General features: G+C 35.4%; 1 protein-coding gene across 3 annotated transcripts; it reads left to right on the top strand.

Annotated features, from left to right (window-relative positions):
• Positions 1-660: 660 nt before the first annotated feature.
• On the top strand, positions 661-14,895 carry LOC110615577. Of its 3 annotated transcripts, none has more exons than XM_021757519.2 (10): positions 663-1,040; positions 1,167-2,796; positions 3,151-4,620; positions 4,803-5,191; positions 5,491-7,238; positions 9,742-10,183; positions 11,112-11,274; positions 13,856-13,959; positions 14,090-14,181; positions 14,277-14,895. In XM_021757519.2, exons 1-10 carry the CDS (start codon positions 799-801, stop codon positions 14,351-14,353), a joined length of 6,357 nt encoding a protein of 2,118 aa, XP_021613211.1. In that variant the 5' UTR covers positions 663-798; the 3' UTR covers positions 14,354-14,895. The 3 variants fall into 3 exon arrangements, with proteins under 3 accessions (XP_043812538.1, XP_021613211.1, XP_021613212.1); XM_021757520.2 differs by having other exon boundaries at positions 664-1,040; positions 4,821-5,191; XM_043956603.1 differs by lacking the exons at positions 13,856-13,959; positions 14,090-14,181; positions 14,277-14,895 and adding an exon at positions 11,361-13,402 and having other exon boundaries at positions 661-1,040; positions 11,112-11,311.
• The last annotated feature ends 1,545 nt before the right edge of the window (positions 14,896-16,440 follow it).

Here is a 16,440-nt window from a genome sequence, read left to right as displayed (position 1 = left end):
TATAATGGAAGATAAACACATGATGATTTTACCAAAGTTCTTGGTACTAAATCTTATTCAAACACATTCCACATGTGAGATCTTAAAAGTACAATGAAAATATAGGAATGACAATTGATAGGGTATTTTCGGATATCTAATCCGATTGAACTCTAATAGAATTGATTTGAATAGTTATAATCGAATTTGAGATGAGTTCGAATTTAAAAAATAATATCTATTCCGAGTTCGAATCGAATTTATATTTTATATATAGTGTAACCATTATTGGAACTCGTTTATATAAATAATTAATTTAATATAAAAAATATATTTTATAATAATATTTATAAATATTTAAATATTTTTATTTAAAAATTAAAATTAAAATATTTTTTAAAAATATTAAATTTTTTAAATAAAAATTATTAATGAAAAATATTTTTTATATAAATTATTAATTAAAATATATAAAAATAAACTGGTTTAGATTTTATTTCAATAATAAATAAAATTGATTAATTTAAATTAATTTTTAATCGAATTTAAGACCGATTAAGAAATATTGCTATTTGCTAATGTAATCCTGATCGGGTTGCCGTAGGCTACCCGTTTACATCCTAAGAAAATATATTGGATCGGGCTCAGAAGAACTGGCCTAAGTTTCTAGAAATCAAAATCAAAACGCATGTTTTGGCGCCGTTTCTGTTGCAGAACTAAAACCCTAGCAGCCACGAGCATAACCATTTTTTCAAGTTACCCAGAAGCAAAATTGATCAATCAAAATTGCTTCTGGAGCACGAAGAATTGGCCTCAACGATGGCTGATTCGTCTGTTAAGCCTGACAAGAAGAAGAAGAAGAAGAGGAAGCTAACCAACCTCGAGGAGAAACCAAGAACTCCGAAGAAGCACAGGACTGACGTACCAGAGAAAGAGAAGGAAGTCGATGTAGGTGGAAGCTCAAAACAGAAAGAATTTTATAATAGGATTGAAGCAGAGCATCCATGGAGTAATCTGCAACTGATCCTATCGCTTCAGAGTAAAGGAATAGATCTTCAAAAGTTAGTATCTTTCTTATCTATTCTTCATAAAGCTGATTTTTTTTTTGGAGTTTTGGGACGATTTATTTACCTTTTGAAAGGTACATAAAAAGAATCCTGTACATAAAGCTAATGTTCGTTTGACAGGAAGGTGGAACTAGCTTTCAGTTATGTGAATTCGAGGGGAAAAGGAGCCATTGAAGCTGAAGAAGATTATGAAACAGTAAAAGTATCCCGCCTTGTAGTTTTTCTTAGCGATTGGGTGCAGTCATTGTTGATTTCTATGGATAAGAAAATCCAAGTTGAGTCTGGAGATGTTGAGGCATGTTTAGATTATAGATGCTGGCTTATTTTCAAGTTTTGCTTGGAAGAATCTTTGAGGTTACAAGTTTCATTGAGTCTCTCACGGAATCTCTTGCGAGCTTTCTGTTGTATTTCGAGAAATGTTTTTTTGATACTCAATGAGATGTCTTTGCATTCCAAAGATTTGGTTGCTATTGATAAAGAGTTTGAATTGTATAAGGTTGTCCTGGATTGTGTTTCTCTGGTATTCTTATCTCATGGTGGCTTGTCTAATGAAAATTTGGACTTATGGATTTCTGCTGTCTCTGCTGTTCTTGAGCTTTTGCACAAAATTTATGATGAGAATCTTGATGGTGGAAGTGCAGGCGTTTTTGCCCTTAGGTTCTCCTGCTTGATGCTTGAGCCATTTGCCAAATTTCTAAGAGTCCACCCAACTCGGAAAATTGGATTTCGTGAATTTGTAGATGAACTTCTTGGGCCTCTATTGCATTCCTTGGATGTCCTGCATCTCCATTTTGATGGAAGCAATACTGGCTTGACAAAAAACTTGTTGACTACAGTTGAAGAGGTTTTATCTCAGGGACTGTTTCATTCAGTTCACATTGATGGATTTCTTAGCTTAAGCAGTGCAGAAAAATATTCTGCATCTATTGATGGGAAAATGAAAGACTCAAAAACAGTCATTAAAAGTTATCATAGACATTTGTTTGATAAGCTGGAAAGGATTATGGCTTCAAAGAAGGATTCTGAATTAAGTGCCTTAGGAGAACTATTTCACTTGCTTGTTTGTCAGGTAAAAAATCAAAAAGCAGCTTCAACTTTGTCTGAAGATAAGATGGCTGAGAAAATTGAAGGGTTCAGGCATTTATCTGGTCCCAGTTCTACAATTTTACACCAAAGTAGCAGTGCTACTCCAGAAAATAGTAATGGCTCTTGTAATTTGACGGCAGAAAAAGGAAAAATGCTTTTTGACTTTTTTGTACAGATTATGGAGCCTCTTTTTCTTGAGATCAATGGCTATCTTCAAACTGATTTGGAAGTTGGCCCTCTATTGTTGAATGTTCACTGTATACTCAAATCAATAAATCATTTGCTAGCGACCCTTTTTCATGAACAAATATACACAAAAACAGAGGATATCTCTGATGGAGCTTGCCTTAATTTCTTGAAGAAGGCTTATAATACTATTTTCTCATTTTCCACCAAATTACTTTGTTTGCCAATATGTGATATGGACAGCCAGATGCAAGAGAGATTAACATTATTAGCAAAACAGCTATTTGTTGCTGTACAGTACTTTTTGGATATTGAATATGAAGTTATTGAGAATGATTTAACTAGCTTATGGTTTATGGTGCTTTCATACTTGGCTCTTGTTTGTTCCTGCAAGAATGTGCCATATCAATGGCCATTGACTTCTCAGATTATAGGGTTTGGAAACCAGCTGGTTAAGCTTTATGGTGACCTTCGACAGGTTAGTCAAACTGCTTCAAATATTTGCTTTTTTTTCCCTACTCTATAATGCTAAGCATCAAATGGATTACTGCTTTAGAACTTCAAAATTTGTTGTATTATATATTTTGTGGTCAGTTATCTCTTTTTTTCTCTTCTCATTAGTGTTGGGTTGTAAGATGAGGATGTGAGATTGTAGCAGATTATCATACTTTTCTTAATGCAATTGGTTCTGCTAATTGTTTTGTCATATTCAGTTTCATTTTCATATATTTGTCTTTCGTATTTCTACCAAAATATGTTAGCTGGATTTTTTGTTCTCCCTTAGATGGTTTTTACATTATGTTCTCCTTATTAATTTTCTGAATTATTTTAGGTGGAGGGTGCCATATTTGCACTCTGTAAAGCAATGAGGCTTATAATAGAACAAGAGAATAATAGTGGTGGTGAACAGAAATTTGGTTGTCTTGGGTCCTTTCCAACCTTTTTACCTTATGAAGCATATGCAAAATCAGTGGGAATGCTGCTAGGGGCAAAAGAATTTAAAGTAGGCATTCAAAACGGTATCAAGTCCATACCAGAGGGGCAGGCAAGTGAATGTATTCGGCAATTAAGCATAGACTTATCGGAGTCCATGAAATGGATGGAAAGATGTTCTCTAGTGACTGACAAAAAGAAACTTCAGCATTCAAATACAGGAAGTAGGATGCTACTTTTTGATCTGCAAGTTGAACTTTATGGAAGAGGACTGTCTGAAGTGTATGCGATAGTGTTAGATTCATTGAATGTTACAGTTGGGAACAGTAACCTTGTCGGACGATCTATAAGAGACTTGATTACTGCAATTCGTCCCTGCATGAGTATTCTGGTTGGATTGGAGCCAAATAGTATCCATGAGTTCCTTTCTTATATCACAGGAAAAACCTTTCATAAGATACCTGACGAAAACAAACATACTGTGTTGAATTTTGGAGTATCCACCTACTTGGTCTTTGTATTCTTTCTTCGCTTATACATATCCTGCCAAAGCTTATATAGGCAAACAGTCACTCTCATGCCTCCAGATGAATCAAGAAAAATGTCAGCAGTAGTGTGGGATTCACTTACAGTATACTCTGGCAGAGATTTGATGGAGAGAACTGATTGGCCAAATGAAGGTTATTTTTCTTGGATTGTCCGACCTTCAGCTTCTCTTCTTGTCATTATACATTCTGTCTCTGACCTTTGTCTTAGGAGCAGCAATTCAGAATGTTGTCCTTTGATATATGTTTTCCATGCTATGGCTCTTCAGAGGCTTGTGGATTTGAACAGGCAGATAAAGTCATTGCAGTATATACTGCAAAGAACTGATGGTATCATCCAGGTCAAATTGCTTGATGATGCTAGCTTGTCACTGCATCGTAAAAGAAGCAGAAAGTGGGGAAGTGTCCTTTCTGCTTTGAAGGAGGAGGCAGAGGGTCTTACTGAGTACATTACAAGTTACCTCCCAGTATTAGATAATGTTCGGATTTCAGTTTGCGCTAATGATAATGCAGCTTGTCTGGCTACCCATGTCCAAGGTTTGGATGAAAATGATAAATGGGATTTGGGTGTTTGTTCTGTGAATAAGGAGTCATTGCCTGCTGCAATATGGTGGATTCTTTGTCAAAATTTTGATGTTTGGTCTATTCATGCTAGTTCAAGGAAGTTAAAGGCTTTCCTCTCCAATGTGATACGCACTTGCTTACCCTCTATAACAAGGAGTTTCACTGATGGGGAAAACAGCAGAGCTGATGAAGCTGGTTATCTGACAGTGCATCAAATCTCATCAGAACTTCTGACTAGTTCCATTCTATATGAACATAAAGTAAGATCCATTTATAAACATAAACTTCTCCTCTCTCTCTCATGTGTGCAAGCTCACGTATACCTGCACCCACTGAAACACAGATTTGCATATTCTTTTTGAACCACAGACTGTTCTTGCTTTTAGCCCATTTATTGTATATCAAATTCTGTAATGAAACTATTGCACTTACATAGAATTAGTGCTGCCTTTTTTACCAGATTGTCTGCAAGCATTTGGCATCAACATTGTGCCGTCTGTTGAAGAAATCAGTGCTGTCATTATTTAGGGATTTTTCAATTAGGGATGTTGATTTAAATACGTCTCCTAATTGGCCAGAGATTTTAAATACAGTTGGAAGCTTACAAATGGATGTTCCAGGGAGCAAACCTGTCGCTCATGACAAGAATTCAGATGGAAAACCAAGTTCTCATTTATCGCTTAAGGTGCCTGCAGATATTTACACAGATTTGCAAGGCATGAATTTTACAACATGTCAGAGATTGCTTAGGCTTTTATGCTGGATGCCAAAAGGATGTATGCAGTCCAAATCATTCTCACTTTATGTCACTTACCTACTAAACCTAGAATGGTGAACTTTTATTTACCTTTCTTCTCTATTATGCTGCAAGTCCTCTATTTTTATTTTAAACAAGCATATGCATATTGTCTATGTCGGTTTTGCACATAATTCACATGAAAATTGTTGCATCTTCTAGTTTTAGGACTAACTCAGTATATATGAATTATGGAAAGAGTACCCTAGTTTTCTTTCCATGGGATATAGATTACAATGATTGGTTTTTTATTTGATTTTTATTTGACATTCCTAAATATACTTTTTCTTACACAGTGCTGAGCATTTGTTAATATAACGTATCTACATTTCAGGCATATAATTAGGAGCTTATTAGAATGTCAAGCATTGGCCTTACGTACGCAACATGAGCTCTTAAGATTGCTTGTATCCAGCCGGAGGGCCTTGAAATATATATTTATGGCAATTTATGAGGAGAAGGCAATAACTATCCAATCCTCAGTGATTTCAGCTCTTGAGGGTTCATTTTCTGTTTCATGGTTTTTCAAGTCGGTGTTCTTGGTGGTTGGGCTTCAAGAGACTCTGTCAAAAGATCAGGCTGATGAAATTAGACACGCAATATTTTCTTTGATGGATCACACATCCAATGTGTTCCTAACATTGAGCAAGTGTCACTCTATTTGTGCAATTGACTCAACAATTGCTAAAAAACCTCAAGTAGAGAAATTCAGCTTTAATATTTCTGAGGAACACATTGCTTTAAGTGAATCTGACCCATGTTTGGATTCCTCAGGAAATAGTAAAGCCTGGAAAAGTATTCTCCTTGTGGCTGAGAGTTTGAAGGAACAGACACAGGGATTACTTATTTCTTTGAAGGATGGCCGTATCAATGAGAAAGCAGGAAATAATGTCAATTTGAACAAACTATCTTCTATAGTTTCTTGTGTTAGTGGGTTCTTGCGGGGCCTATCATCTGTCTTCAACCACACAAGTGCAACAACAATTGATAAGGTGAAATTCCTGGGTTGGAATTCTGAAGATTTGTCCAAATTTGATCTATGTGTCAATGTGTTTGCAGATTTTTTTAGTTTCATCTTGCACATATTGTTTGTTGAGGATGATCATCAATCCAGATGTTCGTCTGATGATAAAAATGTTGGAAAGCCTTCTGATAGAAGTTGTTTGTCAGGTTCTGAGGAGTTTTCTGATAAAGCGTCTCTTAAGGCTAAAACTTTAGGTGGTGAATGTGAACAGTATGGGGAATTAATTGCTGCCGAAAACTGCTCAGCTTCATTGAGTACCGATAATAAATTTTGGAAGGCTAGCATGCACAGGAGTGATTTGCAGTTGGAAGAAGCAACAAGCACTGTTGCCAGCATTCTTAGTAAACTAGATACCTATGAGGTTATATTGCATGATAAATGTTTGTTAAAAAGCTTGATTAAAGATGATCATCCTGAAGCTGCAAATTTGCTTAGGCAATTATTGATTGGTGCTTCAGCTCTTCTGAGACTGAATTTGCCAACCAATTATGCTTCCTTGTTGTCCAGCTTGGTACCATGTTGTTTTGGCATATCTAAAGTCTTGCTGTTGACGTTAGCAGAAGTGTCAAAGGTGCCAAAACCATTCTCCTTTGCTTGGTTAGATGGTGTTCTCAGCTATCTGCAAGAATTAGGGAGCTATTTTCCCAAATGGGACTTGGCTATTCACGCCAAGCTGGTAGAGTTGCACTTAAATGCTTTAGGAAAATGCATTACTTTGCAGGGAAAAGAAGCTACTCTGGCTTCTCATGAAACAGTGTCAAGTAGTAAGATAATCCAGATTAATAAAGGATCATCTGAAACATCTATTTCTCGAATGTCACTATTCTTGAATGAATTTAAGGCTAAATTAAAGATGTCATTCAAAGAGTTAATAAGCAAGTCGTCAGGGTTGCATGTTTTGTCTGCAATACAAGCTATTGAGAGAGCATTGGTGGGAGTGCATGAAGACTGTAAAATAATCTACAATATAAATCTTGGAAGTGCAGATGATGGAAAGATTTCTACAACTGTTGCAGCTGGTATTGACTGCTTGGATCTAGTTCTGGAATATGTTTCAGGTAATATTTCTGAATAATGTGGAAATATATTCATCTCATTGCATCCTCTGAAGGTCTATTGAAATTCCTTTCACCGATTGGAATGATTCTTAATGTAATGTGAAGCTTACAAGAACTGAATACTCACATAGGGTGCAAAAGCAAGAAAACTCTGCAGTATTTTATTAAATAAATCTTCAAAAACTGGAAAACGTTTATTATGTTGGTACTGACAAAGATTTTGATCTCCTAATCCTAATAGGAACAGATAAACTATAATACATTAGGAATATCTAACTAGGTTGGAAAACTAAATCCTAATTAAAGCAGGAATCTTAAATGGCTAATCCAAATTTAAGAAAGAAACATGATACAATCTAATTTGATAGCTTGGATCGGTTTAGAACTGTTTGGAATCCACTTGGAGAAGCCTGTTACTTAACATTAATGGCCGTTATTCACCATTAAGTAACTGTAAAAGTCCGTTATCTCACCCTTTTATGAGGCAGTTGGAAGTAACAACACTTCCTCATTTTCTTTTCTAGTTTGGGGAGATTAAACTGTTGTATCTCATTCTCTCTCAAATTCCATTAAAGTTAACTATCTACCTATAAATCTTTCACTTCTATATCTTACAACAGTCGAGTTATTTATCTTTGTTTCTATTTATTTGTTAAAGAAAGTTATGTTTGATGCCTTTTTTTTAATTAAATTCATAGTATGGAGAATTATTCTTTATCTAAATTGTTATTTTAGCTTTTAATCAGTATTGCTAATAATCTCTAACGATGATTGATGTAGTTTCTTTCATTTGATTATGCTCATTATTTGGTTGTCTCTTAGTTGTGTTCATGTCATTAAACATCTCTTCATTTCATGAATTTTGCAATTTTGGAAAATTCGCACAGCGATAGGCTGTTACTGATACAGCATGGCCATTATGGGCCTGCTCTTGTTATGTGTGATCACGAACGTGGCCATGACTGCCATTTAAATCCACACCAGGGTGTGTGACACTCTGTTGTGAATCCCTGCTGTCTAGTTTTGCTTCCAGCTGAGAGAGATGCTTTGGGGCATGTGGAACCTGTTGGTACATACCGTAAGACGTGCAATGGCCGGTTTTCAGGGAAGTTTGCTGCAGTTTTTATTCCTCTTTACTCCCTTTGCTGTTTCCCCATGTTTCTTCTTTAAAAAGCACCACATTAATTCTTGTGGTAGAATTCAATTCAATTCCATTACAAGAAATCTGTTTTGTTGATTTTGTAATAAAATTAATGTTTGTAATAAATTTTAAAATGATAAGACTCATTTGAAATTTATTGTTGGAACAATTGAAAATAAAAATGTGATTATTCCCCCTCCCCCCCACTTCTTTTTTTTGCTGTTGTCCCTTCTATCCCTACAAGATGCCTTTCTGGTGAAGGTGGGATATCTAATCCTGCAAACTTCGCGCCTCAAATGCACAATCATGAGCGTGAGAGATTAGTGTGTTGTCCCATATCAATAAGGTATAAGGCAAATATTATGCATATAAGACTTGGGTAATCCTCCCATTATAGTCTTTAGGATTGAGTTAGGAACATTATAGAGAAACAATTATCATTCAAAGGTGTTTTGGGTTTTCAATTGAAAACTTGAATGAATTGAATTTTCTTTCAAAATCATGCCAATTTAGGCATAATTTCATTTCTTTCATAATGGCTTGTGTTTTTAAAATAAAAGCTGGCAGCTTTAAAATTTCCAAACATGAGAATTGGTCTAAATAGAATTCATTTGAAAATGCTGTCTCCTGTTTTGAATTTCTTGTGTGTGACATCTTTATTTCAAAGTTATTATGGACCATTTGCAAGTAATGGTTCCATATTGGAAAATGAGCATGTGGTTTAAAAACTATACAATGTCATATGGTGTTGTTCCATTGCTGAGTGACATCAAAATACGATTGGTTTAAATGCCAAAATATAGTGCCAACCTATCACCACACAAAATGTCATCATCATCAAGGGTTGAAGATGTTGTTTAGTACTAGTTTTCAATTGAATTTGGAAGCAGTATACAATTGTGAAATTGTCCTTGTTCTGAAAATGCTGGATTTGCTTTTAGTGTTGTTTATGGGAGTAAATGCCCTAATAATTTCATTGATTGGTTCCCAAAGTGTTAACACAGCAGCCTATTCTAGGTTTTCTCTATCTATGATACGAAAACTAAATTGCTCCTGCAAATGGGAACACATGCTACTCTTTTTTATGAATACTTTGTTAAGAAGGAAAGAAGTAAAAAAGGGTAGTTTCTGCTAATTCATGAATGTACAGGTACCCATCTCACTTATGCATTTCAAGCATTCTACGTTAATCCTACAAGTAGCCTCCATTTTACTATCCCCTTTTCTTAATCATGTGGCCATCATCAAATTCTATCATCAATTGATTTCTTGACTGCATTATAGCTTTGATTATGTTTTTGCAAATATGTACTTATGGTTAATTTGTTTGGTCAGTGTTCTAACATTTGACTTGCTTTACAGGTAAAAAATGTTTCAGTATTGTTAAAAGGCACATGAAGAGTTTGGTTGCTGCTTTGTTCAACATAGTTCTACACTTGCAAAGTCCATCAGTTTTCTATGGTACTCCAGCTGGTGGTAATGTTCATAAGGGTCCAGATCCAGGAGCAGTCATACTTATGTGTGTTCAGCTGCTAATAAGAGTTTCTGGGAAAAAAAATTGGTTTCAAATGGATTCCTGGCATGTGGCACAGTCTTTACACATACCTGCGGCACTTTTTCAAGATTTTGGTCAACTCAAACTTTCTAAAGTTCCACTTTTATCTGATGTATGCTCCTTTGTGGATAACACAGACTCTGTTTCTATAGCAGACACACATTCTTTTGCTGTAGATCAACTATTCTCGATAGAATTATTTGCTGCATGCTGCCGATTATTGTATACCACTTTGAAGAATCACACAAGGTAATATTTATCTCTCTAGGTTGGTCTGAGGAAGCTGGGTAGTATGTTCAAAACTTTTGCTGTTAGATTGCTAATTATCAAGCGACTGGGCACCCATAACAAAGTAAAGGTTATAAGATTAGAAATTTACTCTTTGATTGGAAGAGTAATGAGCATTTCTTGCTGTTATATTTGTTTAATGACCAATCTTAGGGGATCCACCTTTTTCTATTGTTTCCTTAATTGTCTTTATAATGTTTACGTTGTTATACTACTACAGTTTCTTCTTCTAGGGACATTGGGCTTCTAGGGCTAGTCTAGGTAAAAAGATTCTGGGTTGAAATTACATTTGCTGTGTTCTGGTGCTTTAATGGGAAAGGTATGCCAAAAATTTTTAGGAATCAAGTTCCTCTTTATTTATTTATTATTTTTAATATCTTTTTCTTGGCATTTGTTATGGGATGAAATTGATTTCTTGACTTCTTTGTGGCGTTTACTTCTATTGATTGTTGAATGCAAAGGATTGCCTCCTGTTGACATCTGGTGGAATTGGAAATCTTTACTGTGTCAATTTTCAAATTATTATTGTTACTGTCATCATTTAGAAAAAGTGTACCTTATTCTCATAATAAGCACCCTCATATAATAACACATTGTATTTTACCATAATAAGTTCATTCAAGGTTTTTTGTAATGTGATATATTCTGTCAGTTATCTTTTGTTTGTGTCTGCTCTGAATTTTTTCTTTCATCATTTGAAATGTTCAAAGGCTGCAATATATGATTTATGGTACCATCCATTCATATCAATTGCATTCACTATGTAGGCATGTTGATTGTTTGTGCTGTATTGCTGTGTGTCTGCCCATATCTCCTCTTATATACGTCTTTCTCTGAAAATTATGTGTGATATGTAATTCATGGTGATTATGTTATTTTGTCATTTTAGCAAGTCAGAACAGTGCATCGCTCTGCTTCAACAATCTTCCTGTGTTCTTCTTCATTGTCTGGAGACGGTGGGTAATGACCTGACAGTCAGAAAAGGTCATTTTTCATGGGGAGTTGAAGAGGGAGTAAAGTGTGCTTGCTCTTTTCGGAGGATTTATGAAGAGGTATGTGATGTTATCTCAATGATGCCTTTTGCACTGAAAGTATGATGAACTTTATTTGCTTACAAAGATGTAGATATAAGATAATTTGTGGCCTATATCCTAGACGCTCATTCCTTTAATAGTAGCTGATTCAAGCAAGTTAGGGTGAATTGTTATCTAATACCACCTCCATACAGGCTGTTTGGTAATAGTGATGAGGTTACAGAGACTAGAATAGAACTTGTTTATTGTAGATTACAAGTATTGATGGTTCAGACTTCGCTATGTTGATTAGTTCAAGATGTTTGTGGCTGAGAGCACCACCATGCCCCAACCCTCAACTAGGGGAAAAGTCGATTAATAAGATGGAAATGAGTACAAATATTAGCTGTGATGTTACAAGGTTATGTCACAATTTCAAATTGTTCACTTCATTTTCTGACCAGGCATATGAGAAGGCTTTTTGACATGTGAAAGGGAAAGTAATTGGCGCTGTACATGACATTGGAATTTATCATAAAAGGTTTGTAAGAGGCTGTACTGCAGCAGAATTGCCAAACAGTACAGGGGAAGGGATTCGAGAAGAAAGGAAGAAGAATTAGAGGAAAGGAAGAAGCAGCAGAGGAAATAGAGAGAAATCAGAATTAGAGAGAAAAGGAGAATAGTATTTTTGTTTGATCTTGTAGGATTCGCCAATACATGTGTGTTACACACTTCATATACTATTCTCTAACAGAATACTAGCTGGATAACAAACTTCCAGCTGTCCAACTACTTTATGAATCTATGCCCAATGTACCCTCCAATTCGAAATTACATATTTCTCTCCTTTACATTTCTTTTCTTCTTTCTATTATACGTAACAATACCCCCTCCATGGGAACCTTCTTGTCCCGAAGAAGGATTCAAATCAGGGAACTAGGCTGTGTGATGAAAGGCCGCTCTACACTAATCCTCATTCTAATCCTCATTTCTTCAAACTTATTTTAGTACTCCTCTACACTTCCCTCTTGTCTCATCTTCATAAATTCCTCCACTATATCTCCCAACCCTTAATCCCCAAACCTAACACACAATTCCCTCTCATAATTCTCCCAAGTATGAGGACATACTCTGTTAATCCAATCGTAATAACAAGCATTAGCTCAATCAATAAAAAATAAGCTAGTAATCTCTACCTTCTCTTCACTTGGGGCCTTGTAGTCTTCAAAGTGCTTAATACATTTTCTCACCCACACTCTAGGTTTCTTACCATCAAAAGTTATTAATTTAATTTTAGGGAGATATTTTTGCATACCTCCAAGATCAACCCAAGAGCCGAACACTCCCCTAGCAGAATTTCTACTCCCAGAATCCGATCCTTGCTTCTGGTGCACAATCTCTCTGGGTATGGGTGAAATTCCCCATACCCCGACACTCACAGTAGTCCCATTAACCACACTCTCTTCATTGACTACCCCTTTTCCCCTATCATTCATACTTCCAGTAAGAAGAGATCGAAAGTCCTTCGCAATGGAACTCTACAGCATTCTGCTTGATTTCCTTTCTCAACAATTCCATATTTCTCCTGGACTCTTCTTTCATAATTATAATTTTGTTCATCCAACTCTAACATCCAACTCTAACCCATCCAATCTAACAGAATCAACACCCACACTGCAAATCTAGTCATGTTGCGGTTCTCTTGCAAAAGATTGATACACTACCCACTTCTCAATACCAATTGTACTGAAGCAGAATTGCCAAACAGTATGAGGGAAGGGATTTGAGAAGAAAGGAAGAAGAATTAGAAGAAGAGAGGACGGAGCAGAGGAAATAGAGAGATATCAGAATTAGAGAGAAAAGGAGAATAGTATTTCTGTATTGATCTTTTAGGATGCCTCTCTACATGTGTGTTGCACACTTTATATTCTATTCAGACAAAAAAAAAAGAATAACAAATTTCCAGTTTGTCCAACTACTTTATGAATCCATACCCAATTTAACCTCCAATTCTAATTACACGTTTCCCTCCTTTAAATTTCTTCTCTTCTTTCTATAATACGTAACAGAGGCCTCTGATTGTTTATTTGTGAAATCACCTTGGTTCCATCAACAGAATAAATAATATTGGAAACCATGTCAAGAATTTAGAAACGTATGGAGACAACTTCAACTTCTTTTTTTTTTTTTTAAATGGCCACGGAATTTTCTTCTGCACCGGTGGAACAAATATTTAGGTTGTGTCTTGGTAGGAAATTGAAATCAAAGGATTTTAATTTAGTTCAAGTTGCACAGATAAAGATTTTAGTTTAGAGGGAAAAGATGCTTCAAACAAATCTCAGGCATTTTAAATTCATTTTTGAATGCAGTTGGTTCACATTCATGAATCAATCTGGCCAAATACAGCCATTTTCCTTATTCAAATAAGTTGAATAGAAACATCAAATTCAAACCATCTATTTCAGTTTCTTCTATCTAAATACGACAAATGTAGTTTAACTGTTTCAGTTAAAACCATATTGTTGTTCTATGTAAACTTCCCCTGTTTATTTGTAGTCTTAGCACTTACTGTAATTTGTCAGGTCCAACCCTACTTATTTCTCAATTACTATTTTTACAGATAAGGCAGAAAAAAGATGTCCTTGGCCAGCACTGTTTCAAGTTTTTATCAAACTACATATGGGTTTATTCAGGATATGGTCCACTTAAAACTGGCATCAGAAGGTGGTCTCCATTCTTCATCATGCTTGTTTTTGGTCGTGTTTAAAACTGAGACTTATTTTACTTGCAATGAAAACCTAGACCTGAGCCAAACTAAGAAAAATATTTCTTTTTTCTTATAATTCATGTTCAGAGAGATAGACGAAGCTCTGAGACCAGGTGTATATGCTTTAATAGATGCTTGCTCAGCTGATGATCTTCAGTATCTTCATTCTGTATTTGGAGGTCAGCAAAAATTGGTCAATAAGGCTGTTCAAGTATGACGCCGACAGAATACTTGCTTTTAGTCTAACTTTTTTCTCTTGTACTTGCGTTTGCAGAGGGTCCTTGCAGAAATACACTGGCAGTTTTGCAACATGATTACAAACTGAATTTCCAGTATGAAGGGAAAGTCTAATCTGAGATTCTGCCACTGGATAAATTTCAACCTTTTCTTCATCATTGGGAGGAAAGTAAAGCCATTTGTGATCATCAAAACAAGACAATGTGATCATAAAATTTCACAACCCAAAGATATTGCAGAGAATGGAGATCAAGGATTGCAGAGGAAGTAGAAGGACAAATGGATGGGGAGGAAGAGAAAAGGGAAATTAAGAGGAGGATCTAGAAGCATACAGCTGGTGATGATCGGGAAGGAAGGAAAATTGTTATGAGTGAAATGCAGTAACAATGTCACCTGGAAAGGCTAACAGAATTGAAGAACCATTGCAAACATAAATAGTGTTCTGAGGCTGTGAGGAAGCATCTTATCCAATTTTGTATTCAGTTGTAGCTGGACAAGCATTTTGCTAGATGGGGAGAGTTTCTCCTGGGATATTTTTGTTTCTGTTCTTGGTGTTATATCTTGTACTGGGAAGCCGTTAGTGGTGCGAGAAAAGAGGGAGGTATCTTGTATTTGAATGCATTTATCGTTAAAAGGGCATTTTGCCGTTTCAGTTAGTTTAACCTTTTTTCTTTCTTTTTTTTTTAAAAAAAATTAATTTTTAATTAAAAAAATAATTTATATTTAAAAAATGTTTTACAGAAAATGATTTCTGTAGAGAATGTTTTTTAACAAGATAATTTATTTTATATTATTTAATTTTAATTTAAGCACGCTACAAAGTCATCTAGGTGAGTTTAAGTTACATACTAAGCATTACCCATTTATGTTAATCGAATCCACATACGTTATGCACAATTATTTTTATATCATTATATTTAAATTTATAATGCTAATAAGAATTTGTTATACTACTAAACTTTTAAATGGAGTCCATGGAAGATTAAATTATATAGAACTAAGGTCCAACAAAATTACAATCAGAAGCTCACTTAGCTACAAAAGAATAGGCCCAGCCCATCAAACCAAATAAAAAAAAATACCCAAGTTAACCAGGTCCACCCCGATGAGGAACGGGAACCAGATATCCAGACTCTACATGTTGCAGTGTCGCTCAGCAACCCTAGTACTGTTGTTTACTCTTTCTCCATCACCTTACACCCATAGAAGTAAAACACAACGAACAAATAACCCATATTTCGTCTCTTTGAAGACGTAAAAGGCCTGTGACTCATTGATCTTTTTGAAGTATACTTCCCATCCTGCTCAGTAATTCTCTAGACCAAAATTCCCACGGCAATCTTGCAAACTGCACCTAAATAGGCAGCTTTTGTACCATATCCATATCCATTTTCAACCTGGGCTGCGAAGGTACCAAAACCAAAGGCTTTCGATCAAATGTGCAAGGACCCTCTTCCAAAATCCTGTTCTTGCTTTCCTCAGATTCAAAGTTAAAGAGAAATATGTTCTGCTTCACCATATAAAACTGATTTAAGTCCCAATTTCTTCCATCAACTCATAGCAAATCTTTCAATCTCTTGAAATCTGGGTATTGCCCTACAAACACTTCCAATGAGAGTATTCCTCCACCAATACCTTTCAGACTTCAGCTCATCCAAGTGGAACTTCACTACTTTCTTCCTGTTGGAGACCGCATGAGCTAACATATTGCACTTCACATTACCCATTACTTCAGCCCACCACTTTTGCTCACCTGAATGCACCGCTCCTGCACCCTTGTTTTAGATCAAATCATCTTCACTACTTCCTTTGGGAACACTGGTTAACTAAATTTTAAATCTATGTAAATGTTCATTTTGTTCTTTATTCAACTTTCTCATTTTGTGTTGATTATCAGTTTCTTATTCAATTGAATGATTGTTATGATAGATTGATATTCGATATGGGTTTGAATAAAATTTTTGATATATTCAATCCATTTTGTGACGGTAACCTACATTTATATATCTGGATATAATGTTGATTTTCATTTCTATGTGCATACGCAGAGTTGACTGCTCTTTCTTGCATTCCATTAAAAACTGATGAGCTGAATTTAAAATTTTCAGTTTCATTCAATCGAGTTTCTTCTGTTCTTCAATTTGATTTCATAAATTTTAGATTTTGGTTTGGTTCATCCCGATTGCACACCCTTCAAAGAA

The sequence above is a fragment of the Manihot esculenta genome, chromosome 5, assembly GCF_001659605.2.
Source record: "Manihot esculenta cultivar AM560-2 chromosome 5, M.esculenta_v8, whole genome shotgun sequence".
Lineage (NCBI taxonomy): Eukaryota > Viridiplantae > Streptophyta > Magnoliopsida > Malpighiales > Euphorbiaceae > Manihot > Manihot esculenta.
This window is presented reverse-complemented; position numbering and strand designations above follow the sequence as displayed.

Excerpts from the sequence above, each read along its gene's own strand:
- LOC110615577 (XM_021757519.2), top strand. The coding sequence starts at position 799 with ATGGCTGATTCGTCTGTTAAGCCTGACAAGAAGAAGAAGAAGAAGAGG. Across the intron at positions 10,184-11,111 it reads ACTTTGAAGAATCACACAAG|CAAGTCAGAACAGTGCATCG; the intron begins GTAATATTTATC and ends TTGTCATTTTAG. Across the intron at positions 14,182-14,276 it reads TCTTCATTCTGTATTTGGAG|AGGGTCCTTGCAGAAATACA; the intron begins GTCAGCAAAAAT and ends TTGCGTTTGCAG.